Source organism: Mandrillus leucophaeus, unplaced genomic scaffold (assembly GCF_000951045.1).
Source record: "Mandrillus leucophaeus isolate KB7577 unplaced genomic scaffold, Mleu.le_1.0 Scaffold96, whole genome shotgun sequence".
Taxonomy (NCBI): Eukaryota; Metazoa; Chordata; class Mammalia; order Primates; family Cercopithecidae; genus Mandrillus; species Mandrillus leucophaeus.
Genome location: NW_012110474.1, coordinates 2,704,827 through 2,732,568, shown reverse-complemented (window position 1 = coordinate 2,732,568; position 27,742 = coordinate 2,704,827). Strand labels below are relative to the sequence as shown.

Sequence of the window (27,742 nt, the reverse complement as noted above, 5' to 3'; positions counted from 1 at the left end):
AAAAAAAAAAAAAAAAAAAGCTTGAGACCCGCTCCTGCAAGTATTTAACTCACAGAAATGGAGATAGCACCAGGTAAAAATGAAGTAAAAGTTGTGTAAGCTGTGTGTTCGGCCTTGCAGAACAGGAAGCCTGAGAAAGGAGAGGTTATTTAGAATGCAGGTTATCTCGGGGAAAACGTATATTCCAGCGATCCTCTCTGCAATGGGACTTCATTCACCCTCCAAATACCTTTTTTGAAGTTTGTGTCTTAGCTTTCCTCTATTGTGACTTTTACTGCTCCTTCTGCTCTGAATACAGACACCATAAAATTTACTGTTCATCCAAGAACACTTTTGAGAGTAAAAAATGGAATTATTAATAATTACAGGACAATAGCCTTGCCTGGCTGCCATCTTTCTTATGCTGTCCAGTAAGTACCCCTAAAAGTAGAATTGTTGAATCAAAGGACATGAAAACTGTTGTAGATCCTGTCCACTCATGATTATATCAGGAATAGGAACACCAATAATCACATTAGCCATGAGGTGATTAGGTTTCAACAGTGAATTTCTGTATTTGATCTCCAACACATTCTGCTTTTTAAAGTTGAGTTCTGAAATTAGAAACAAGAGCAGATGGCAGTAGATTCACTTTAATTCAGAGAGTTATTAAGAAATTTTGAATTGTTTTACTATAAAATTTTAAGCGTGTTTTAATGTCGTCATAAACAGAAGGGTGGGTTGATGAGTTTACTCAGATTAGGGTGGTACAACCTTTGGGGCGGAGCCTCTGACTCTGGTTGGTTGGAGAATGTTTTCCAGGCCGTATAAAAATGCCGGTGTCTCGGCGCTGAAACTCAGAGAGGAGCAGAGGTCTGTAGAGGTAGAGGTGCCGGCTTCGGAGCTTTCAGACTTCTGCTGGAAGTCTCCAAGTCAAGGTAAGTTACGCCTTCTGTTTAAGCTATTTCCAATGTCCTATTCTCTCTTTGGCTACAAACTGGTGTTTTCGAATACCTTTAACTATTTATTTTAGAGGAGAAAAAACTAGTTTTTTCCTGTGCCAGGGAACTTTCTTCACCTTTAACTATAACATTGCCGTTTAAATTTTTACATATGAATCTCAGGTCACTCTTTGCATGAACTTGTATTTTTTTTTTTTTTTCTTGAGACGGAGTCTCGCTCTGTCGCCCAGGCTGGAGTAAAGTGGCGTGATCTCGACTCACTGCCACATCCGCCTCCTGGGTTCACGCCATTCTCCTGCCTCAGCCTCCCGAGTAGCTGGGACTCCAGGCGCCCGCCACCACGCCCGGCTAATTTTTTGTATTTTTTAGTAGAGACACGGTTCCACCATGTTAGCCAGGATGATCTTGATCTCCTGACCTCGTGATCCGCCCGCCTCGGCCTCCCAAAGTGCTGGGATTACAGGCGTGAGCCACCGCACCCGGCCGTGAACTTGTATTTTTGTGTGTTTTCAACTACACTGGATTTGCTGTTTTAAAATAGTTTCTTTTTATTTTCAGAATATTTCTTAAAGAATTCTGGGTTTTTGGCGGGGCGCTGTGGCTCGTGCCTGCACTTTGGGAGGCTGAGGTGGGTGGATCACGAGGTCAGGAGACCAGCCTGGCCAACATGGTGAAACCCCGTCTCTACTAAAAATACAAAACTCAGCCGGAGGCTGAGGCAGGAGAATTGCTTGAACCCGGGAGGCAGAGCTTGCAGTGGGCCGAGATCGTGCCACTGCACCCCAGCCTGGGGGACAGAGCAAGACTCTGTCTCAACAAAAACAAAAACAACAACAAAAAAAGGACTTTGCTTCGGGTTTTCACTTACATATACTTGACCACTTTTAGTAGTTGTGTCATAATTCACCGAATAATTTTATTATTGTTAGATAATTCGATTGTTCCTGATCATTTGGGATGGTAGTTAACACTGCAATGAACAACTTGTTAATAAGTGTAGCATTTTTTTTTTTTTTTTGTAAAATTGTTTTCTTAGATACATTCCAAGGTGGGTTAGACAATTAGATTTCCAGCACCATGTTAAATTTCCCATTAAATTGAAAAAGATAACAGAATTTAAGAAAGAGATAATCTCTGCCTGCCAGCCAGGCACCATCAGATTGGAATGCTGATCAGGACTTGGAAGACAAAGTTTTATGTGGGCAGATACCCTGTCTATTACACACATTTGTGTTTCCAGAGTCCAGTTGAGGCCAAGAGCACAGAAGGGTCTCAATAAGTATTTGTTGGAAAGAGATTAGAGATTATATTCTGGGATGTAGGACAGTTCTAGTAACTCAGGCTGGCCTCAGTGGTGTTCACTTCCTCTCTCTGGTAATGTTGATGCTGCTCCTCTTTCTGTCCCTCATTCTGTTACTACCGTCACCACTGAATGTGTGATTTGTGGGTTCTTGGTAAGAATTTCTGCTAGTTACTGCTCAGTGTAAGCTCTTATTGGAGAATAATCCTCTGTTCATATCGTCTCAAAGGTGCCGTCTAGCTTTGTGAGGCTGTCTTTGGGTCATGGGTCTAGCCAGGTCCAATATGCTGTGCCCAGCATGTCAGAGACAGCTCACTCAAAGAATGACAGTCATGGTGGGAAGTCCTCTGGGGGCACCAGAGGCTCTCAAGCTTTGGGAGCAGTTGGGGTAACTGGAGGGCATCTTCCTTGTCTGGAACATCTTTTTGGTTTGTATTGGCATGATTTTTTGGAGAAGTTCATGACAATTATATTTTTATTCACATTAATTCAAGCCTTAATTAGTTTTATTAGGGTGCTTTAAAGCATTTAATCTAATAACACTTTGTCCTTAAACTTGATTGGGCATCTCATTTTGCAGTGGATTTTGCTGGCTTTACTCACATGTAATTTTCCTGGAAATTCTGAGGGTTCCTTAGAGTCACTTTTCTGTGACGATTAATGTAGAATTGGCTTTATTTTCATGATTGAATTTAGACATGAAAATTCTTTTTCCTGAACTGCAGGTGATCTACAAAGAAATACTGAGTGGAGACTATACTGAGCTTCTATTAAAGACCCACTTGAATTCAGCCCCCACTAGAAGAAACTTTGGCCAGAGCAACCAACACATCACCTGGAAGTCTTCAGACTAGGTAAGCTGCACTGTCTGAAAAGACAGTTTCCACTGCCCTATTCCTGTCTTGTGATTATCTAGAGTTTGGAGAGTTTTGAAATCATTTTTATCACCATGACTACATTATTGTGATTCTCTAGCAATTTAGTGTCACTTTCTACGCAAGCTACAGAAATAATATTTAATTTTTGTTATTCTTAATTTCTTAGTTAATAAATTTATTGTTATTTATTACATAATATAATTCATTTATGCCAATAACTTATTTATTAATTTCTGTTATTTAATCTTGGATTTAGAGTATTGAAGAGCTCCCAAGTGCTTCCAGAAGCCAATAAAGGATCATTTCAGTCTACTTCACGGCTAAGCAGTAACCCTTAAGTACCATGGCCCAAAACCTGCAAGCAGAGTTGTCCTGTCCAGTTTGCCTGGATTTTTTCTCCTGTCCCATTTCTCTCTCTTGTACACACATTTTCTGCTTTGATTGCATCCAGAATTGGATCCTAGAAAACCATGATTTTAGAGCGATGTGCCCCTTGTGTCGAGATGTGGTGAAGGCACCTCCTTTGGAAGAATGGCAAGTGAGAGCCATAGCACTTATCGCCAAGCAGCATGATAACCGACTGGTGCAAACTCTGCACGTGAGGGAGGAGCTCCAGCATTTTCGGGAAGATGTGACCCTGGATGCAGCCACTGCCAGCTCCCTCCTTGTCTTCTCCAGTGATCTAAGAAGCGCTCAGCGTGGGAAGATCCACCACGACCTGACAAAAGATCCTAGGCTGACCTGTGTCCTGGGTACTCCCTGCTTCTCCTCCGGCCAACATTACTGGGAGGTTACAGTGGGAGAGGTGAAGTCATGGTCCCTGGGCGTCTGCAAGGAGTCGGCTGACAGAAACAGCAGTGATTTATCCCCTGAGCATGGCTTCTGGATCATTAGCATGGAGGCAGGAGCAATCCATGCTAACACCGACCTGGAGAGAATTCCTGCAAGCCCTAGCCTTCGTCATGTGGGAATTTTCCTGGATGTTGACTTTGAAGAAATCCAGTTTTTCGATGTTGACAATAATGCCCACATCTATACCCATGATTCTTTCTTCTCTTTGGAGCCTTTGCGTCCATTCTTCTGTCTTGAGCTCTTGGGAGAAGGGGAGAGTGGCAACGTCCTGACCATCTGCCCATGAGAAAATCAGCCCTTCTTAGAAGCTTTCTAAGAGGTGAAAGAGAATTTTCGCCTGAGAAAGGTCAGCATGACTGAGGAAGGAATAATGTGCTACAGTGCAAAGACTTGGTAAATTTTTAAAGTAGATTTTGTAGACTTTGTAGCAAAACAATTTTTGGATTTTTGGGGTAAATTTTGTAGAATTTGTAGCTAGGTAACTGGGGTCTTTGGGGATGTTATTAAGTACTTTGTTTAATAACAAAGATGTTATTAATAACATCTTTGAGGATGTTATTAATATTAAAATGTATTGTTAATGGTGATTCATATTCTTATGGGAAGTGTCATTTACTGATCTCAATAATTGGACTGTTGTGATTTATAAGAATTCTTATCAACCATGTTAACTCTAACACATATTCATCAAAAATTGTTTTCAAGGTTGCATTTTGGATTTATTTTTTATTTGTAGAATTTACATTTTCTTGCAAATACATTTATAAAGCACTGGATGTGTTCGTGTTTATGCTGTTTGGTCTGTCTCTCACATCAAGTCTGAAGTTGGTGCCCCTCTTCTCCCACCACATCTACATGGTCCCAGACTGTGATTTCCAGTATCTCATCCTTATACTTTCATGACGACTCCTTTTCAAACTATTCAGGTCTCTTAGGGTTGTATTTTTTCTGATTTACTGAGTCAGCCACTTCTGAGATTACAACTGCCCCCAAAGGACTGGGGTCTGAGCATATTCTGGAATCTGCCTTTGACTTCTTTTCTAGAGAGACCCAGAATTGTCGTTTCCCTTCCCTTTCCAACTTCACTGGGAGTAGGGAGATAGCCATTTTCCGCTTCTTATTCTCGTTTGATCTCTACAACTTTATTTCAGGGGACTCATTGCCCTTCCCTAACACTGGACAAAGTTTCAGGATACAAAATAAATGTACAAAAATCACTAGCATTCTTGTATACTAACAAGAGTCAAGCTGACAGCCAAATCAGGAATGAACTCCCATTCACAATTGCCACATAAAGAATAAAATACCTAGGAATACAGCTAATTAAGGGAGGTGAAATATCTCTATGAGAACTACAAACCACTGTTTAAAGAAATCAGAGATGACACAAACAAATGGAAAAACATTCCATGCTCATGAAAAGGAAGAATCAATATTGTTAAAATGGCCGTACTGTCCAAAGCAATTCACAGATTCAATGCTATTCCCATTAAACTACCACTGAGACTCCTCACAGAACTACACAAAACTATTTTGAAATTTATATGGAACCAAAAAAGAACCTGAATAGCCGAGGCTATTTTTTAGCCAAGGCTAAGCAAAAAGAACAAAGCTGGAGACATCACAATACCCGACTTCAAACTACACTACAAGGCTACAGTAGTATAGTTTGTGTCACTACCAAAACAGCATGGTACTGGTACAAAAACAGACATATAGACCAATGAAACAGATTAGAGAACCCAGAAACAAGACCACATACCCACAACTATTCGATCTTTGACAAACCTGACAAAAACAAGCAATGGAGAAAGGATTCCTTTTTCAATAAACTGTACTGGGATAATTGGCTAGCCATATGCAGAAGATTGAAGCCAGACCCATTCCTTACATCACATACAAAAATCAACACAATATAGACGAAAGATTTAAATGTAAAACCCCAAACTATAAAAACCTTGGAAGACAATCTAGGCAGTACCATTCAGGACATAGGCATGGACAAAGAGCTCATGATAAAGATGATGAGAAGCAATTGCAACAAAAGCAAAAATGGACAAATGGGATCAAATTACACTAAAGAGCTTCTGCACAGCAAAAGAAACTATCAACAGAGTGAACAGGCAACCTAAAGAATGAGAGCAAAGTTTTGCAAGCTATGCATCTGACAAAGGTCTAATATACAGTATCTATAAGGAACTTAAGTGTACAAGAAAAAACCAAACAACCATTAGAAAGTGGCAAAGGACACTAACAGAAGTTTTTCTAGAGAAGACATACATGTGGCCAACAAGCAGATGAAAATAAGCTCAACATCAATGATTATTAGAGAAATGCAAATCAAAACCACAATGACATACCATCTCACACCAGTCAGAATGGCTATTATTAAAATATCAAAAAGTAACAGATGCTGGTGAGGTTGTGGAGAAAAAGGAATGCTTATATACTGTTGGTGGGGGTGTAAATTAGTTCAACCATTGTGGAAGCCAAAGTGGTGATTCCCCAAAGACATAACGACAGAAATACAGTACACTTTAAAAAAAAAAAAAAAAAAAAAAGAAACTGACTGGAGACAAAGGCTCTCATGCAGGCCTTGCTCTTTTCGTAGGAAGCAAAATGACGAGATGTTGCTTTAAGGGCGCAAATGATCTTAAACTTCAACTTTCAGATTTGCATCCAGGTGAAAATGTGAAAAATTCACGTTAACAGGTATCAAGTATGTCACTTTCTGAGACATGTTACTTAAGCAACATCCCGGTTCTATGGCCTCCTCACGTGGTTCTGAAGTAGCATTGCCTGAAGATCGTTTCTATTTTCTTTGTAAGTTTCCTCAGTAATGAGGGAGTAATTTCTGGGATTAGTGACCACATCCACTCTGTACTGAACCTGTGGTCTCTTAGTGTGGGCAGATTATCTAGCTGTAAATGTTCTCCCTCAACAAGTGAAGACATTCCTTTTTAAGAAATTGCATTAGGGAGCAATTGCTTAGGTTTGTGGACAACCTTCCAAATCAATAGCAAGGTGGAATGAATCTATATTTCTTCCTAGGAGAATGATTTAAGTATCAAAGACTAAGAGAGGGCTTTGGAAAAATGGAAACATTCATGCCAAAAGCATCCTGTTTATGGTTTTGCCACTAAAGTTAACCACAAATTAGGATTGGAGGTTTTATCCAATTATGTTAGAAAAATTACTTGATTCAGTCTTTGTTCAGTTGAAGGAGTTGTGCTCAGTTGCAATGATCAGCTAACCTTTGTTGTAGCTAAAGTTAAACTAATTTTAATTAGTTTTTAATTGTTTAAGATGACATTTCAAATAAAATTTTTATTATTTTCCTATAAAAATGTTCTCCCTCTTTAAACTTTATTTTTCATAAATATTTATAATCATTCATGTGCTAGATGCATATTTTGTGATTTTTTTGTGCTTCAGACTGTTTTTTTTTTTTAGAAACTGGTATTTGTTTTCCATTAACCTTATTTCTATATTGCTTAAGAGCCCATGCAAGGGCAACTTAAGACCATTCAGTGGTTGTTTTTACCCATTCAATGGCCTGAGACTGGAAGTTCAGACCAGTCTTCCATGGCAGGCCGAGTGCTCCAGTTTTCAGTAGGGAACTGCTGAATAGTCACAGAGGGCACCTGCACGCCTTCAGACCAGTCTGCAACCTCGGGCTGAGTAGCAGTGAACTCAGCAGCTGAAGCAGTCCATTCACCCTGAAATTCCTCCTTGGTCAGAGCCTCTTCAGCAGCAGCCTGCTCTTCTTTTTCAATCTCTTCAGGATCTCTGGAGAAGTAGAGATCAGGCATGACCTCCCATAGGTGTTCACGGGAAATGGTGCCACGCATGCACCGAACTTCCTGAGCCGGCATCCACCACATCAAACCCACTGAGTGTGCTCCCTTGTTGTTGCATGGGATGGCAATGTCCACATAGCGCAGAGGAGAATCTGTGTTACAGAGCAGTAGTAGGTAAGTTAACATAAGATGCCTCTGTGAGAGGCTGGTGGTCAGCCCTGGGGTCAGTAACCACAAGAAGCCATGGCTTCCAGAAAGCTGCCTGGATCTGGTTAGTGAAGGTTCCAGGAATGAAGCGGCCAACAATTGCAGTGACTCCAGTAGCAGCAGCAAACTTCAGCACGGCCCTCTGGCCAGTATTCCTGGAGGATATAACACTGACATCTGCAGCGTTTTCAATGGCAACAGTGGCATGAGCTGTCAGCAGAAGCTTCTCCCAGGTCCTCTTCAGATTTATGTTGTAGATGCCATCACTTTTACTTTTACAGATGTACTGTTCCATCTGGAAGTCAAGATTGGTGCCACCTAAGTGGGTTCCTGCTGCAAGGACATCAAGGGCTCCGGACATTGTGAAAGTTTCCCTTTAAGTTACGAGGGGAATCCAGAACAACGCCGTATGGACCCCTCTGTGGGTAACGCAGAAAGGCTTCAGACTTTTTTAACTAGCTAATAAATGCATGGGGTCCAATATTTAAAATGCCACATAATGAAACTGTTTCCTGACACTCCCCATTTATTCATTCTTCCCGAAAACGACTCCTGTTACCAATTGCTTGAGGATTCTTCCAAAGGTATTCTATATGTATATATATATATGCATGTATTTCACCTATATATAAATTTAGTACTGCATATACATTATTTTGCACATTGTTTTCGCTTGAGGAGATTGACTTCAAACAGTCTTTTTTCAGGACTCAGATAATACTTTTTGTGTTATATTTATCAACTTAGTCAATTCTGTGCAAACAATTCTCAATCAGATTCATAAGCATACATTTTCCCTTAAGTTTTTCCAGGAGGTCATTAACACCTCTCACTCCAAAATGCATGACATCACAGCTGCCGTCAAAGGACTTCTAGAAGATCTAATTACTACAAAATAACAGTAAAATCAGATTGACCTCAAACCCTCTATCTTTCAAAAAAGAAATAATTTTGTTTTTCAAGCATTGTTATCGGGTATAGTAAAAATGATTTTTTGTTTGTTTATTTTGAGACAGAGTCTTTCTCACTCTGTTGCCCAGGCTGGAGTGCAGTGGTGTGATCTCAGCTCACTGCAACCTCCACCTCCCAGGTTCAAGCAATTCTCTTGCCTCAGCCTCCCAATCAGATGGGATTACAGGTGCGCACCACCACACCCAGTTAATTTTTGTATTTTTGTAGAGACAGGGGTTTGCCATGTTGGCCAGGCTGGTCTCAAAACTCCTGACCTCAAGTGATCTGCCCGCCTGGGCCTCCCAAAGTGCTGGGATTACTGGCGTGAGCCACCGTGCCCAGTCTGCAGGTTATACCTCCTTAATGTTACAAATTGATGAAGATTAAGTAAATAAACCTCAGCAATGACTACTACATATATTTAAACAGATCTACTTTTGCTTCTCATAATCACTGAGCAACCATTTGAGCTTTATTCTTCTTTTCTTCCTTTTTTTTGATAATGCTGGCAGAAACGATAAACTAATAGCATCCGACCTTCACAAACTAGGCAGAGTTTCAAAAACAAGGTGACTCATTACATTTGTCTGGATAATTTTTTGAATCCCCATATTTTCTCACGTTGGCACAATTTTGCTTCAAATGCATCATGGGATAGATGAGACAACAGGAAGCGATAGGCTTTCCCTATTCAGTGAGTCAGGCAGTAACCAAGAGATTACTGTGGATGAATTCAGGGCTCATGAAGGCATCATTTCTCATCAAATGGAACTGTACCCTGCTAGAGGGAAGTCTGAATAGGTGTGATCTAATCCAGAGGTTCCAAGTGATGTGACCCACAATGCTGTCACCACCACCTCCCTCTTTGCCCTGGCTAACGACCTAAGGTGTGTCCACTGTGGAAAAATCTTTCTGTTACTGGAAACGGATCTCCATCCAGACTCTAAGAGAGGGTTCTTGGACCTCGTGCAAGAAAGAATTTGAGGCAAGTCCATAGAGTAAAGTGAAAGCAAGTTTATTAAGAAAGTAAAGGAATAAAGAATGGGGGCCGGGCACGGTGGCTCACGCCTGTGATCCCAGCACTTTGGGAGGCCGAGGCAGGCGGATCACGGGGTCAGGAGATTGAGACCATCCTGGCTAACACGGTGAAACCCCGTCTCTACTAAAAATACAAAGAAGTTAGCCGGGTGGCGGGCGCCTGTAGTCCCAGCTACTCCGGAGGCTGAGGCAGGAGAATGGCGTGAACCCGGGAGGCGGAGCTTGCAGTGAGCCGAGATCGCGCCACTGCACTCCAGCCTGTGCGACAGAGCGAAAAAAAAAAAAAAAAAAAAAAAGTTTACTCCATAGGTAAAGCAGCCTTGAGAGCTCCTGGTTGGCCATTTTGATGGTATTTTCTTGATTATGTGCTAAACAAGAGATGGATTATTCGTGAGTTTTCCAGGAAAGGGGTGGGCAATTCCCAGAACTGAGGGTTCCCCCCATTTTAGACCATATAGGATGACTCCCTGACCTTGCCATGGCATTTGTAAACTGTCGTGGTGCTGGTGGGAGTGTCTTTTAGCATGCTAATATATTATAATTAGCATATAATGAGCATTGAGCACGACCAACGGTGACTTTCATCACCATTTTCATTTTGGTGGGGTTTGGCCGGCTTCCTTATAGCAAACTGATTTACCAGCAAGGTCTTTGGGAACTGTATTTTGGGCTGACCTCCTATCTTACCCTGTGACTAAGAATGCCCAACCTCCTTGGAATGCAACCCCATAGGTCTCAGCCTCATTTTACCCAGCCCCTATGCAAGATAGAGTTGCTTTGGTTCCAAAGCCTCTGAAATTTCATGTCTAATTGATGAGCCCAAGATATTCACCCATGTATTCTCTGTCCTGGATGCTCCCCCTTCACCTCCGGCTGCCATTGCTGAGAGGCAGAAGCAGGAGAGAATAGGCTCTGGGAATCTGCTGGGCATTCATTCACGGAAACTGGAAGAATGGCTGGTCCTCTAAGGACACCAGTTCTGGTCCACAGGCCAGACCTTCTGCTAGCCCTTACCTCCTATGATGGTTACTTTCAAATGTTAACTGACTGGATAGCTTGTTAAACACCATTTCTGGTTGTGTCTGTCAAAGTATATTTGTGTGCGAATCCGGGAACTGACTGGGGAAGATCCACCCTCATTGTGGGTGGGCACCATCCAATCAGCAGGGTGCCTAGATAGGACAAAAAGGCAGAGGAAAGGTGAATTCGTTTTTCCAAAAAGGATATTCTGGAACTGGGATGTCTCTTTTCTCCTGTCCATGGACATCAGAACTCCAGGGTCTTAGGCCTTTGAACTTGGGAACTGGCACCAGCAGTCCCCTGGGCTGTCAGGCCTTCAGCCTCAGACTGAGAGTTACACCGTGAACTTTCCTGGTTGTGAGGCCTTCAGCCTTGGACAGCCATGCTACTGGCTCTCCTGGTTCTCCAACTTGCAGACAGCCTATCATGGGACTTCTCAGGCTCTGTAAGTGCATGAGCCAATCAATTCCCTTAATAAATCCTCTCTCATATACCTATCTACCTATATATATATTAATATATCCTATTGGTTCTGTCTCTGGAGAACTCTAATTAATATACCTCCATCATGTGGGAATTTCCTAGATGCTGAATTGAGGAAAATGACATTTTTTTGATGTTACTGTTGGTTACCTCCCTATACAGTCAGTTCTTTTGCATCCGTTTGTTTGGATCAGCAGGAGAAGGGAACAGTGAGACCCCACCGAATATCTTCTCTTCTCTCTAGAAAGTACTCTGAACATATAATGCTGTGAACTTGGCAGGTCTTGTCATGTTTTCAGGATGATGGGATATGTATTGCGTATTAAATACTCATTTCTGGATGTTAAATACTCAGGTTTTTAAAAAATCTCATAACCATTCTAACCGTGATTCCAGTTGGAACCCCTGCCCGCAGTCATTGCTTTTGTCTCTGCCACCTGTCTGTCCCTCTGGACAGCTTCCTTTCCTTCCTGGGCTGCTCCCAGGCAACTCGACAAACTCAACTTCCTCCCCCAAAACTCAGATTCTTACTTTTTACATAGAGTGAATTAAGTCTCTTTTTCTATTTTCTTGCCAGGAAAAAGCTACTTCAGTTAGTTGTGTTTTTAAATAACACCCCTTCCCACTTTGTGTAACACAATGTTTTAGGAGCTTATGCTTAAATTTTTGTGTTTTTTTTCAGCCATAAATTGAGGCAGACTATTGTGATCAAGGTATTTTGTATTGGCTGAAAGGGTGCTTCTGTGGAGGGCTGGTGCGGGGGGCTGTAATTGAGAGAGTGGGAGGAGTAGCCAGGAAGAAAACTGTTGATGAGCATGGCTGGATGGGGGAGTCAGCCCAGCTGGAAAAAGGCCAGGACTCATGGAGAAAGGGCATGTGAGGGAGAGACATGAGGTGGAAGTTTATTGGCTTATATTGAGTTACTGAATGTTCTTTCTTCTTAGATCTATAAGAAAAACTGAGTAATAAATCCCCAAAAGGCAAATGACAAAACATTCTTTATTTTTCAAAAAGAACTTAGAAAACAAGGACAAGAAGGACATTTTAAAAATATAATATAGACCATATTAAACCAATATTATGGTTGACAGTATTTAAGAGAAAAAGACAAATAACTAAAATGGCTATTAAAACATTTATTGAGCATTTACTGTGTGTGAGGCATTGGATTTGTTGCCTAACACGACTTATTTAATTTAAACCTCATAAAAGTCATACAAGGTATATATTCTAATACCCCTGTTTAAATTATTAGGAAACTGAGGCAAAGGGAGTTTAAATAAGTTGCCTAATTATTAAGTCTCCTCACTCCCTAAGTAGTCTATAGCCTAGAAAAGGTAAAAATAGACTGTGGATCTCAACAGTTGGCTCAGAGAGCATGGTCTCCACCATGGGGCAGATGTGGGGCACTGCTGTGCTTAGCAGTTTTATTTTCTCCTCCCCAGTCCTTGGTCAGCATCTGTAATTGACAATGACACACTCCTTCTTTCTTTCTTTTTTTATCCTCTGGACTTTTTATTGGCCTCCTGCTCCCTAAAGGGTCCCTTGCTTCTGCTGGCTTAAAGTCTCAGAACTTTGGTGTCGGTGGTCTCAAACACCACTTTGCCATCCACTATCCAGTGGGTGTTGGTCTTTTGGATGGTTTACTTGGAGGTGCTGCTGTGCAGGGCATCACCAAGATTGAAGTCCTTGCCATATTCCAGCAGGCTGTGGTAGGTGGCGATCTCAGCCTCCAGCTTGACCTTGATGTCCAGCAGGGCATCAGACTCCTGGGCCTGGTGCTGTCCCTCTGTCCAGGTCTGTGCCAGCTGTGACCTCAGGTGCAGCAGGATCCTGTTGAGCTGCACCATCTGCAAGGCATAGTGGGCCTCCACCTCCCTCAGGTTGTTATCCAAGCTGGCCTTCAGATTTCTCATGGAGTCCAGTTCGATCTCCAAGGACTGGACTGTATGTCTCAGCAATGTGAGCATCATCTCAGCAGCTCCAACCTCGGTGGACTGAGTGGTGACCACTGTGGTGCTCTCCTCAATCTGCTGAGATCAGTACTTGTCCAGCTCCTCTGGGTTCTTCCGAGACAACTCGTCATATTGGGCCCGGATGTCTGCCATGATCTTGGAGTGGTCCTGAGATTTGGGGGCATCTACCTCCACAGTCAACCCAGAACTGGCAATCTGGGCTTGCAGGCCTTTTACTTTCTATTCATGGTTCTTCTTCATGAAGAGCAACTCCTCCTTGATAGCCTTGATCTCTGTCTCCAGCTGCGGCCAAGTGATATTGGTGTCATCATTGACTTTGCGGAGCCCATGGACGTTGCTCTCCACAGACTGGCACATGGTCAGCTCTGTCTCATACTTGACTCTGAAGTCATCAGCAGTAAGAAAGGCATTGTCTATCTGCAGAATGATGCGAGCATTGTCCACAGTATATGCGAAGTTCTGAGCCGTCAGGTCCTCGATGGTCTTGAAGTAATGGCTCCAGTCTCTGACCTGCGGTCCCTTCTTCTCCAGGTGCTCCTGGATTTTGCTCTCCAGATTCTGGTTCTTGGTCTCCAGGCTCCTTATTCTATTCAGGTAGGAGGCCAGGTGGTTGTTCAGGCTTTGCATGGTCTCTTTGTTCTGGATGCTTCCCATTCCTGCCAGACCCCAGACCATCCCCTAAGCCAGGCCCTTGGACCCCAAGAGGCCCCTGAAGCTGGTGGAGCAGGACATGGAGTTCCGGGAACCAGAACCCCGGGCACCTGCATAGACACTGGCCGCGATGCTGACCAGCTGGGCACGTAGCTGGGCACCTGGACAGAGCCCAGGGACCTGTAGTTGGTGGAGAAGACGGACCGAGTGGTGAAGTTCATGCTGTCTGGGGAAGAGAATGAGGGGACAGGACTCAGGCTTTGCCGACGACCGACATTCCCTCTTTCTAAGTCCAGATACAGAGCTCCAGGAACCCACTAGCATGTAATCAAATGGAGCACACAGGGAGCAAGTTATTTGCAGCTGGGTACTAAAGCATCAGGATGAAGGAAAGGCTGCTTGCTGCTATCACTGCTATTTAACATTGCTCTCTAGAGGCTAAACAAATTATAAGCAGCACTGTGGGATCCTGTTTGTATGGGCTCTGGACTGTTGACTGGGCCCCATCTCTGCATTCAGTGATGTCATGCTGCAGCTTCACATTGGTGGTGTTGGAGGTATTTATACTGGCAAACAGGCAAATATTACAATTAAAGCCTTTTTTCTTTTTCTTCCTTCTCTTTTCTCTTAATTTTTGAGAATCAGTTGTTAGACATTTACTAGCATGACACTGATTTATAGGCTAGCAATAAAACTAACTATTGAAAAGAGGAGATCAAATGATCATTACTTAGAGAACGTATGAGTTCATACACTGAAAACCTTAGAGGGGAAACAGTTCTCTCAGAGGTAACAACATTTCTGTACAACATTGTTACAGACTGCTGATTCATTCCTTCCAGACACCCAACATTCCTCCAGCATTGGGTGAGTTTGCAGGTTGCAAATCTTGGTACAGACAGCATCTATGATTTCCATCATGTGGAGAAGGCTGATATCAAGGGAGAAAAAAAAGTCAGCATTTTGTGAGAGGCTGTAGTGGTGGGAGACTAACTGTGATATTTCATATCCCAGGTTCTAAAAGGCCTGGGGCCCAACAGTGTCCTGGCTTCCTTTGTTCTTTGGCTCTGCCCTGAGACACTGTAGTGTCCCTTCCTCTAAACTCCACTTCTTGTTTAAGCCAGTCCACAATAAGAGGCTTCTTTCATTCCAGTCAAAATCAGCTTAACTAATAAAGTCATCTATTTATTCTTACTGAATCTACAAAGGAAGAGCCTCTGACTTCCTCCCTTGCCCCCACACTCTCCTTGCAGAAACATTAATGCTTTGCATAAGGATCAATAGGACTTTTCTTATAACAACCTCAACACAAACTAGTTATTTTCTTAAGTTTTCTGGAATGATGTATTTAAATGTTATATAAAGTGACATTGATTTGTGGTGATAAATGTAATTAATGAAGTTGGGGGACAACACTCTGATGTTAAACCAAGGGATCTGATTTTAAAAACACTGATCTCTAAAAAGACAGATATCCTATTAAAAACAGGCAAAAGATTTGAATAGACATTTCTCAAAAGAAGACATACAAGGCCAGGAATGGTGGTTTATGCTTGTGATTCCAGCACTTTGGGAAGCTGAAGCAGAAGGATTGCTTAAGCCCAGGAGTTCAAGACCAGCCTGGGCAACATAGGGAGACCCTGTCTCTACCAAAAATTAAGAAAAAAAATTAGCTGGGCATGGTGGTGAACACCTGTAGTCCCAGCTACTTGGGAGACTGAGGCAGGAGGATCACGTTAGCCTTGGAAGTCGAGGCTGCAGTGGGCCATAATGGTGCCACTGTAATCCAGCCTGAGTAACAGAGTGAGACTCTGTCTCAAAAAAAAAAAAAAAAAGACATACAAATGGTCAAGAGGTATATGAAAAAATACTCAGCATCACTAACCATCAGGGAAATGCAAATTGAAATTACAATGAGATAGTGTCTCACCCCAGTTAGAATGCCTATGATTAAAAAGACAAAAAATAACGTGCAAGCAATATGCAGAGAAAAGAGAACTCTTACACACTGATGGTACAAATGTAAATTAGTACAACCATTATGAAAAACAGTATGAAGATTTCTCAAAAATCTAAACATAGAACTACCATACGATCCAGCTACGTCATTACTAGGTATCTACCCAAAGGAAGAGAAATCAGTATATCAAAGGGATAGCTGCACTTGCATGTCTACTGTAGACCTAATCAAAACAGTAAAAATATGAAATCAACCTAAATGTCCATCAATGAATGAATGGATAAAGAAAATATGACAATGTGGTATGTGTACACAATGAAATATTGTTTGACCATAAAAAGAATGAAATAATGTGATTTGCAGCAACATTGATGCAAATGAAGGTTGTTATGTTAAGGAAAATAAGCCAGACACAGAAAGACAAGGACTGCACGTTCTTACTCGTTTGAGGGAACTAAAAAACTTAATCTGATGGACATAGAGAATAGAGTAATAGATAAGAGAGACTGGGAAGGGTTGGTGGAGGGGAGGGTAAATGGAGAGAGGTTGGTTACGGTGTAAATACACAGTTAGATAGAATAAGTTCTAATGTTTGATAGCAGACGAGGGTGACTATACTTGGTAGCCATATTAAATATATTTCAACATAATTAGAAGAGAGTACCTGAAATGATACCAATACAGGCAACTGATAAACGTTCAAGTGATGGATACCCCAAATACCCTGGCTTGATCATTACACATTCTAAGCATGTAACAGACATAGGTACCCCATAAATATGTGAAATATTATGTATTAATAAAATAAAAAATGACTGATCTCTGTAGTGATGATAAATAACTGACTGCTAGCCATGTCTTCATCAGCACTGCCACGAAAAATTTGAGATTCCTTATTTCTAGTCCTCATTTTCTTATCGGCAATCAAACCCTTCCCTTCTCGTGGAGCCTCCCCCCCATTCCCCACTCAAGGTGCACATTGGTGACATTCAAAGAATTTCCACCTCGGTCTGCTTCTTGATACTGTATCTAAATATATCTTCAGGTGTGAGCAAAGCCTTCTGGTTAAAGTTCATAAGCCCAGAAAACATGTTACCATCTCTTGGAATGGTGAGAAAGAAGTACCAAACAGACTGAACTTATAACAATTTTGAGAATGGGAAGCTGGAAAACCGTATGTTTTATATGGATTTCTGAAATTTAGAAAAAGTATCTGGGCTCTTTTCAGCAAATAATAGAAAAAATCAATACTTTCTCCTTTAGGTAGATTTTAATTACGTAAAGTTTTAAACATACACATAATAGAACATATAAACAACCGAATGCATCTATAACTCAACCTCAATCATTATAAACATGTGGCCTCAAAGTTATTATTATTATTATTATTTTGTATACTAGGCAAAGAACTTTATTAACCTTTGTTTCAAACTTGATTCCCAGGCTTCTTCGGCTTAATTAGCTGCAAAGAATGAATTGTGTATAAGCAAAAACTGAAATGAGCTGCAGTGTCCAAGGGGCTTGGGCTTAAAAGTATTAGAGATCTAGATTTTATCAGATCCATAAACAAAAATTTCTTAAAAGAGCAGTCATAATATAAAATAGCAGCTCCCAGTAACTTCTTCAAGTTTTATCTTCAGAACTTGACTCAATTCAGTTTGCCTCATTCTTGGAAGCCTCATCAAAATTCTCCACAAGATCTGGAACTTCATCATCATCATCCTCTCCAGTAGCAAGTGGTGCTTTTCCATCCACAAATTGTTTGGGCAGAGGTTCGGCCAGTCTCCTTAAACTAGTCAGACTATCTGCACCAAGCTGGTTTAAGATGCTGGGTAGCATTTCTGTCAGCTGCTTCGTCTCAGCATGGCCTGTAATGGTGAAAGTGTTCGCTGCCAGAGATGCCTGAACTTTAGGGTTGTTAAAGTGGATCACTGTTCCTTGGTTTGTAAACATATTCACCTCTTCAATGCCGGAGATATTGTTTACCCCTAACTTCTTTAAGGAGAACTGAAGTTTTTTTATCATCTCCTGTGGCTGTTCTATGAACCACCTTCTTCTTTCTGCGAGCAGTTCGTTTCCCACCATGGCACTTGTGCCTGCAGTTTGGCGAGTTTTTCCTGGTTCATGATGGTTTCTTTCATCTTGTTGGAGCGAATAAGGGGCTGCGCAGGGGACTAGGGTTGGTGCTCAGGGAGTCTCGGGTGGACCAGCTGAGATTAGGCGCACACCCTCAAAGTTATTTTGAAGCAAATCCCAGTCACTGTATCATTTCTTGTTTCCCTCCTCAAATATTTTCTTTTTAATGTTTTGAACACCAGCACTGAGACTCACGATTTAAACTGCCTAATTCTTTTGTGCTTTGGAAGGGACAGGGATGGCATTTCCCACCTTGGCTGAGTTAAAACTTTTTCTTGTAAATAAATACATAATTTCCTAGCACACACCGTAAATTCAAATGAGACCTAGTTTCCACCAAGGGGACAGACGTTTCTGGGCACCCACTGTCACTGCTCCTCCTGAGGGCCGGGCTGTGGCTGCCACAAGGAGGATGCACCAGAAAGGCTTCCCTTCTGCAATTCACTGCTCTTCAGACAGGCCGAGAATCTGCTCCTGCCTGCCAGGGCTTATGGAGTCTGGCTCTTGAGAAAAATCTTGCTGGGGCAGGTTCTCTAGCAGTACTGGCACTTTACCCTGAATGACGGTGAGCTGAGACTTCGTACAAACATTAGCTGGCAAGTTGGTTTTGACACTCACCATCTTAGTGGATTTATGGAGTTGATACTATACTAGGGCCTTTCTCAGGAAGACCTGGATTCCCATCCTCAGAGAAGCTGAAAAAAGTGTCTTGGGCTACCTATAATTATGCCTACAAGGAAAAGAGAGACTGTGGGAGGTTTGCAAGGCTGAGCGGCCTGTAGTTTTAACTCAGACACTGGCAACCCAGGCCCAAACCAACTGTGCTAGTTCTTGTTAGGTGGAAAAGAATTAGATGGCAAAGGCTTTGATGTCACTGCTTTGGTGCTTGGCCTTATTTCCTGTTTGGAAAAACAGTTCTCTTTCTAATGAGGATAGAAAATGGGGAGGCCTGTTGTATTAGTCTGTTCTCATGCTGTTAATAAAATCATATCAAAGACTGACTGGGTAATTTATAAAGAAAAAGAGGTTTAGTTCCACATGGCTGGGGAGGCCTCACAATCATGGTGGAAGGCAAAGGAGGAGCAAAGGCACATCTTATATGGTGGCAGGTGAGAGAGCGTGTGCAGGGGAACTGCCCTTTATAAAACCATCAGATCTCCCGAGACTTACTTTCACAAGAACAGCGTGGGAAAACTGTCCCTTGATTCAGTTACCTCCCACTGGGTCCCTTCCATGACATGTGGGGATTATGGAAGCTACAATTCAAGATGAGATTTGGGTGGGGACACAGCCAAACCATATCACCTCTGAAAGGCAGTAGAGTGGAGTTTTATAAAAACATACAGTCACCCACATTTTAGGGACCAATACCATGGACTTTATCTTGCTTACCAAATTCTTCACACGATAGAGCTCACTCTATGTGGTGCCTTAGCATCTCAGGCACCACAGAATCTTCACTGCTTGAAATTCACTTATGAAGTCTGACCAACAACTTTTTTTAAACAAACAAACAAAAAGGCATTTCTTCAACTTGAAATATATATATATATATAAAAACAAAAATCCACCAACAAAACAAAAAAGGCAGTAAAATCTCAGAACTTTTGTGCAATGCTTCCAACCTGCCCATTTATTAAATAAACAGAACAGCACACCAACCAAAAGCTATGCAAGTGGCAGGCCACCCTGGGCAAAGCCCTGCCTGCCTGCTCGTGACTACCCCAGCTCAGGAGCAGGGCGTGATCATGCTGGAAGAAATGAGAGGTGGTCTTCCTCCTTGACCTTCAGACTCGAACCTTGGGAGCCCCTAGTCCTAACACTGTATTCGTTAGCTGGAGTTATCCAGCCACATCAAGGGCAAGGGAAGGCAAACCAATTCTCAACTTCTTCCTGTGTTTCTATCAGGAAGGAAGGCAATGGCTTCAGTCCCTTCTCCTCTAGGTAACAAGGCAAAAGCCTCCAAAACCCGGAAAGAAAGGATGTGAAGTTCTTGCTTCTTTTCCCAACTCAGGATGAGTGAGTGGGCTCCTAGAGAAAAATAGTTCTCCTAGCACATGACCCGAAGGCTTCTAGCACCAAAGGCTCACTAACTTCTCTTCCCCTCTGTCTGCAAGTAAAGGGGGAGGGAGGCAGAAGAGCCCTTCTCCTGATTCGTGCCTGAAGGAGGCAAGAACGGGCATCTGCCACATGCCTTCATTTCTCCCTTCAGCAGGAGAGGGAAGAGGGGAGGGTGCAAACACTCGAGGCAGGTCAGTGCAGTCGGATGAAAGCCTCTAGCTCTTCCGGGATGAAGCCCTTGTAGGGGATCTTGTTCTTGTCCAGGGCCCGGGCTGCAAGGCTTTGCCGGGTCATGTAGTTGAAGGGCTGCGTGGTGCCCCTGGCCAGCAGCTTGTCCTCCAGCAGCTCATAGGCCATCTTCCTGAAGGCGTTGTGGTGGCATCTGTGTGGGCCCCTGCTTGGATCAGGGGGTTCATGATTGCCAGGCAGTTGTTCTGGGCTGCCATGTGCAGGGGGGTGTTGTTGTAAAAGGACCTGCTCTCTGAGTCGGCCCGCAATTGAGCAGCACTTTGACCGCGTGCAGGGCGGTGAATCTGCCTCCATTTGTGGTACACATTTGTGGTGTCCTTGACCACAGCCATGTGCAGAGCGGTGAAGCCGTTCTTGCCTCTGGGCGCACACTTGAGCAGGTGATAGATGGTCTGGTGCTTCAGGTGCTCCTGGCTAGGGGTGCACTCCAGTTTCTCCGACAGATAGAGCAGGTGGAGGATGATGTCCAGCGCCTTGGTGAACTGGGCCGCGTCTTCAGGCTCCTTGGGCAGCTGCAGCTCCTTGTGTCCGGGAAACATTCCATTTGCCAGACCCCTTCCGTGAGAACCCCAACGAGGTCTGTAAAGCCGATTTGTATGCCCGAGCTGCCTTTGGCCACCCGGTCCTGCAGCACGTAAGTAGAGTTCCACGAAGGAGAGCAAGCTGCTGGCGGTCATGGGGCTCAGAGGCTGGCTGACCTGCTGCACGTCCAGGTCCCACTTCTGCAAGCGGATGCAGCGTTGGCAATTGCCTCAGTTCGTCCACACCTTGCCCCAGCAACGGATGTAATGGGAAGTGTAGGGGTGAGAGGCTCCGAGGATTCGCTAACAGATGAACAGGGCCTGTATGCGCATCTCATCCCGGTGGCTTACCAGTGCTTCCAACTCCTCGGTGGTGTGGACCTCCCTGGAATAGCTATAGGCCAAGACCAGCTTCTGGGGTTCTGGTTTGGGCAGGTGACTCCATGGCTCGTCTCCAGCGTTTAAGGATCCCAAGCAGATCTTGCTTCTTTTCCAAATACGTGGCTCCCAGAAATCCCAAGGTTTCCACGACAGCTTCCGGGCTAGTGGGACAGCAGCTTTCGTAAGACTCCCCGTTCAGTGGTTCCTCCGCGGAGGAGCTGCAGCATGGAGTCCCTGAGGCCGCACGCACCCCGGGTTGGTGGAGGGCCTTCTTGGGGTAGCCCTGGTTGGGCCTCTCTCCCCGCGTCCTGCTCCTGGCTGGGCTGCTCCTGGATGAGGCACTCCACTAGGTTAGTGTGGCCCGTCACGCTGGCGCCAGCAGCGGGGTCCTGCGGAGGCCATCCCATGCGGGTCTGGCACCCCAGCAGCAGCTGCAGTCTCTCCAGGCTGCTGGACGCGGCTCAGTCTTGTAGGGTAGTGTTGCCACTGGCTCTGTGCCGGTTCACTTGGGCGCACTGCTCCAGCAGGTAGCGGGCGATCTCTCGGTGGCCCTTGTAGCAAGAGATCATGAGGCACATGTGGCAGGGCCGGTTGGCCACCTCCGGGTGAGTCTGGTTCTCGCCAGTGGCCATGGAAGCAGGCGGCGCTCAGGGGCTTGGAGTTGGTGCGCTTGGTGCGGTTCGCCGGGGCCCTGTGGCGCAGCAGGCTCCGCACCACGTCCAGATGGCCGGCGGCAGAGGCGGCACTTAGAGGCGGCTAAGTGCCCCTAGCCACCAGCCTCCACCCTGGCGCTGCACCGGTTCACCCGGTGTCCTACCGCGTCCAGGTGGCCGAAGCGTGCTGGGGGTGCACTCCACTTTCTCCAACAAGTAGAGCAGGTGGATGAGCAGCGGCGCCCCCCCGCGCTGGCCACGTGGCCTGTCAGCTCGTCCAGCTCTTCCGGACTCCGGCCGGTGAACAGCTTCTGGAGCAGCTGCAGCTTCCCGTCGCGGGCGGCGTCGTACACCGCGGGGCAGAGGTCCATAGTCTGGGCGCCTGGGGACCCGGAGACAGCGGATTAGAGCCCGGATGGGTCGGCGGGCTGCAGCCTTCACCGTCTTCCCCGCCGCCTTCTGAGGGGTTCCCGTATCATTTCATCTATACATATTTACCGCATGTATCTCTTAGAGAACCAAATCCTTTAAAAATAACCAAAGTATCATTATCACATCTAAAAATATAGTTTCTTAATAATACCAAACATCCAAGTGTTCACATTTCCTAAATTGCCTTACACATTGTTTATCCAATGTGTAGGTTTGAATTGAGATCCAAATAAGATACAAACATTGCTGTTGGCTGAAGTTTCTATACATTTTCCCCTTCACTTCTTTCCCTTGAGAGTGTTTGGCTGAAGAAACTGGGCTGAAGAGATCTCAGTGTCCGGATTTTGCTGAGTGCATCAGTTATAAAGATTACTGATAAGAAGACTTCAATGTCCGGTGGATTTCAGTGGGTTCCTTCTCATCGAGCTTTGCTTTTGAGGATGTGAGGTGAGGAAGAAAGCCCCTTTACAGGGACCTTCTGTGTCTTTGGCCGAAACTGGCCTCCATTGTGGAAGGAGGCGAAAAAGTGATTTCAAATGCTTTTGAGTATTAATCCCAATGTCCAGTTACAAAATCTGTAACTTATCTAGGAATTACCTTTAAGTGCATCATACTTATATAAGTAAGGTATATAAAAGAGACATAAAATATTGGACATAAATCATGTTCACGGATGGGATAATTTAATATTTTAAATATTTAAGGCAGTTGAATTAAAATCCCAGTAAACTTTTTTTTTTTTTTTTTTTTGCGTTTGCATCTTCACTAGCTGATTTCCAGATGATCATAGGTGAATGAATGTTTATAAATAGCTAAGCTAATTTAGAAAATGAGGAGTAGTAAGGGGGCAAAAATTTATCTGAGTTTAAGTTGTTATTCAAAGGAATAGAAATAAAAAAATACACAAAAATACACTTAGTATTTGATCTTTGGAAAATGAATGAGTTACTTAAGAAATTGTGTTGGGAGACTTGGACAGAATATAAAGCATGGAATAGGAGGGAAAATTAAGTTAGATAAGTAGGTAGATTTAAAAAATTAAAATTGAAAGCTAAAACTGTAAAGCTAGTAGAAGAAAATACAGAGACTTTTCTTTGTGATTGGGCATGTACAAGGATTCTAAAATAAATCTATCAGATAGAGTGACCTTGGACCATAAATAAACAATAAATCCTTCAAGTATAAACTATAAAGAGAAAAATTAATATATTTCATTACATCAAAATGAGCTGTTACCTGGCTACCTTCACTTTCTAGAGTCTGGAAAGGTGGCATTTTAGCTTTCCAGTCAGTGCTTCATAAAGGACAATCGAAACACCACAAACAAAATTTAGGAATGGGGTTTCACTTGGAGAAAACGAAAACAAAACTGACGATAAGTGACAGTTTGAGAGAAGATCTATAGTGTATTTATCACCAACAAAGAATTAATATTTAGCATAATAAAATAAAGTTTTATAAATAAGAAAAAAAATAAAAAGTCAAGGATTATGATTTAAGACATACCCTAATGGCTAAAAAATGACATGCAAAGATGAATTGTTAAACTTCATTTTAATCAACAAAATACAGGTTAAAACTCTGAGATACTGATTACTGAAGTGCAAAAAATTAGAACATTGCATATCAAATGCTGGTGGGACTGTGTGGAGATGGGAAACCTGGGTACTGCTGGGAGATATGGACTGGTATGGTCACCTTGGAAAGCAATTAAGCAGTACTTAGTGGAATTGATTCATTACTCTGTAGACCCTAAACACTATAGAAATTCTTACAAGTGTGCACCAGAGATATTTATAAGAATGTTATCGCAGAATTATTTGTGCTAGCAAAGAACCAGGGGATAATTAGGCTAAATTTAGATAATACAGCAGTCGCAAGAAATGAACAAAGTAGATATTTAGCCACATGGACAGATCTCGATAACATAATTTTTGTAGTCTAGCACTATTTATGTAAATTACATGTACACAAATAGTAATGTTCATATTTTAAAGACATTCATACACACATAAATAAGCATAGGGAAGGTAAGTTGAAGGTACAAATATGAAATACTTTAGGTCAGTGGGGAAGAGAAATTGGATTGTACAGGATGGAGATAAAAATAAAATAAAATAAGAAACAGATAATGTGTCATAAACTGATGGTATGATGAATCCCATTCTACCCATCTGACATGCCTACAATAAGTGAACTTATAAATCCACCAGCTTCTCTTGAGAAATAGGAAGATTTGACCACCTAAGGTCTGGTACAGTGGAAACCAGGAGGTGAGACAGATGTGGAGCAACGCTTTGCAGCTCCCCTCCCCGTTGTCTATCACCAGTCAATGGAAGCCATGTTTATTGGTCTCTGGTTTCTGTAAACATTTGTATTAAGGCTCTGCTCTACAGAGGTGTGAAAACTTTGTTTGGGCAGGGGGGTCTCAAGAGTAGGTGACCTCATGGGCATGGACCAGTTTCATAAGCCTAATTGGGTGAATTTGTTTATCCTAAAAGCTGTTGCTATGTTGTTAAGTTGCCTGGGCTGAGAATCCCAAAAACAGAGTCATTCAGAAATTTTATAGGCACTGAAGTCAGTATTCACCCTAGGCAGGACTCCCCCTGAATATCCAAATAGATTAAAGGAAATAATTCTAAATGAAGTCCACAGGGAAACTTTTATAAGAGTGTAATATCTTCTCCCATCATGAATAATTCAGTTAAGAGGCCTATGAAGAGCACACCTCTTTTCCCCCTTGACCGTTCTACTATTGGAAATGATCGAACTTTCAGTCCCTGATTAAAGTTTTCAATTTACCCCACTGAAAATGTGCCAATTAATTCTGACTCCTATTGACCCTTGTCAGAAAGTAGCAGCTTTTCCAGTCATGACCTTGCTTGGTTAAAATGCTAAGAATGTTCTATTTTAGAATAGCTAAATAACTTGAGACCACCTTCAAAAACAGACTCTTTGGGATGAAGTAAGAGAAATAATTTCAAAACAGCTTTAAAAAAAGATATTTTCTTTTTGAAAGAAAAGGGCTTGTCTGTAAACCATAGGTGAAATAAGGTTAGTAACTACATTCATCACTGATGTATAACAGGTGGAAAAAAATTAAGAGAACTTCAGTAAAAGTTCTTACTTAGGACAAAGGAAAGTCAAAGCAAACACAGGACCCTTCCATACATTGGTCATCTGTAGAGAATATGTATTACATTCCATAGGGCAGTATTAGCAAGAACAGTGAATCTAATGGACTTCACCTTATTGAATAGCTTCTTTGTTAACAGAGACTAACAGCCAAGGCCCATTTTGCCAGAGTGTTAATAATTTCTTTTTAATGCTGTACTTGATAATGTAAAAAAACCAACAAAAAATAAGCCTGCCTTTGGCTATGTGTAGCTGTGGTCACGTTATGGACTTGTGCCATATTAGGGGAACCATTTTCTGAATTTCAGCCCACTTTGCTGTCACCCAGGAGAGCAGTGGCATCAATGTGCATTGGAGGTCAACATGCTTTGCAATAAACACTCACCATCATGACCCAATCCTGGTGAGCACCAGTTACTCCACATCGACAGCTGAAGGACTGAATTTGAAAGTCTACTCTTATGTTACTAAAAACACATGGTTTCTAATATGAGGCAGTTTATTGCCAGTAGTGGTGTAGAATGATATAAAATGCAGACAAGCACCCAGATTTCAGGGCTATGTACTATCATTCCCCAAAATGAACCAGCTCTCCCTTGAGGGGAGCAACTGCTTAACTTGGGCAGGAAGAACAAGATAGTTCTGGAACATCTTAGCTGAATGGGAGTGCTGATGATACTTTCAGAAATTTCTGGGGTAGTGTTAAGAGGTGAAAAGAGGTCAGCCTTATAAAAATGAACAAGTGGTGACAAATGAAAGTCAACTATTACCACAATGTGAAACAGGTTGAGTTTAAACAGGCGCCTTGGTTTTATACACATACACACACACACACACACGCACACACTCTAGCAACAACAAAAAAAAAACAGGTGTCTTGGAGTGTGCTGAGAGGCTATGGAAAGACAATTGTATTAAACACAAGTATGCATTTTCAGTTGAAGAAAATATACGGAATGAGTGATATTGTGAGGATTATACTAAAGTTGCTATTGGGAAAAAGTTTTTGTTCATTTACTTAATAATGAATATCAATGATCTCAGATGTCCAGCTTTGGATTTGCCCTTTCCCGCTCTCCTTATGAAAGTTTGCATGGGGTAACAGGTAACTCTGATCTGACGTTAAAACCTCCACTTTTGCGTTGGCCATAAGCTGACAGTTAACAGCTTCCCCTACTGATTCTTCATTGACAAGGAAGCCTGCCTTTGAGTTAACAAGCTCATGGAAAGAACTACCCTCCTCTGATACAGCAGCAAAGAGATGAGCGCTACTATAAAAAGGGCCAAGCTTCTTTGGTTTTTGCACAGCATGTCACAGTTATTCTGTCTGGCTACTATCCTGAGGTGCATCTCTTCCCCTCCATCTTTTCTCCAAGAACCTTGGCTGTAGTAGGGAGTGTGTGTGTGCATGTGTGTATGTATGTGTATGTGTGTGTGTGTGTGTGCGCGTGCACAGAAAGCACAGACAAACCATAGTGCATATGGTGCCAGTCACATTCATCCTAAGGTTGAGAATTCCAGATGAAGAAATTATCCTGACACTGGACTAACGGTAGATAGTTGCTGCTACTTCCATTTTTGTCCAGTAGACCCACTAAATATGACTTTTCTGGCTATTATTTTTCTTGAAATCTAATGTTGACAACGTAATATAGTGGAACGTTTGAATAGATTGCGTTTAATATTACTGTTTAATTTAGGAGTCATCTTCAATAATTTGGAAAGAAATAGTGCACCCTCTAGTGAACATTTTAAGGAGTAGCATAGACCGCTGTGCAACACAGGTTGCAATTGGGTTAATGGGGAGCAACGTTACACATCCTTGGCACCCTTTAATCTGTAGCTTATTGGTTGCTGTCTTTGTGGTAACACGAGGAGTATGATGGACTAACCACAGGACCAGAAGACAACAATGGCTGGAAGAGGGGAGTGTGTACGTAGAATGTGTTGGAGTCCTTGCTGCTTCACTCTACTGCCCTTTGCAGAGTGTAGGAAGAATAGGGCAAAGTTTGACAGGGAATTTGGAGAGACACTCTCACAGAAAAGAAAATTGGAGCATCTGGGTGTCATGACATGGAAATATAAAAATGTAAAAAAAAAAAACCCAACCTGTGATT

At 42.7% G+C, this 27,742-nt stretch overlaps 1 protein-coding gene and 4 pseudogenes across 2 annotated transcripts; 1 reads left to right on the top strand and 4 right to left on the bottom strand.

The window, feature by feature from the left end:
• The first annotated feature begins 839 nt into the window (after positions 1-839).
• Positions 840-4,324, top strand: RFPL4B (ret finger protein-like 4B). Its single transcript, XM_011970601.1, has 3 exons — positions 840-917; positions 2,967-3,095; positions 3,376-4,324. Exon 3 carries the CDS (start codon positions 3,463-3,465, stop codon positions 4,255-4,257), a length of 795 nt encoding a protein of 264 aa, XP_011825991.1. The 5' UTR covers positions 840-917; positions 2,967-3,095; positions 3,376-3,462; the 3' UTR covers positions 4,258-4,324.
• Positions 4,325-7,488: 3,164 nt separating this feature from the next.
• On the bottom strand, positions 7,489-8,339 carry LOC105532468 (annotated as a pseudogene).
• Positions 8,340-13,029: 4,690 nt separating this feature from the next.
• On the bottom strand, positions 13,030-14,318 carry LOC105532467 (annotated as a pseudogene).
• Positions 14,319-17,452: 3,134 nt separating this feature from the next.
• LOC105532435 lies at positions 17,453-18,277 on the bottom strand (annotated as a pseudogene). Its single transcript, XR_001004979.1, has one exon. The product of XR_001004979.1 is annotated as a transcription factor BTF3 pseudogene (transcript).
• A 2,169-nt stretch (positions 18,278-20,446) lies between these two features.
• LOC105532434 lies at positions 20,447-22,429 on the bottom strand (annotated as a pseudogene).
• Between the last annotated feature and the right edge of the window lie 5,313 nt (positions 22,430-27,742).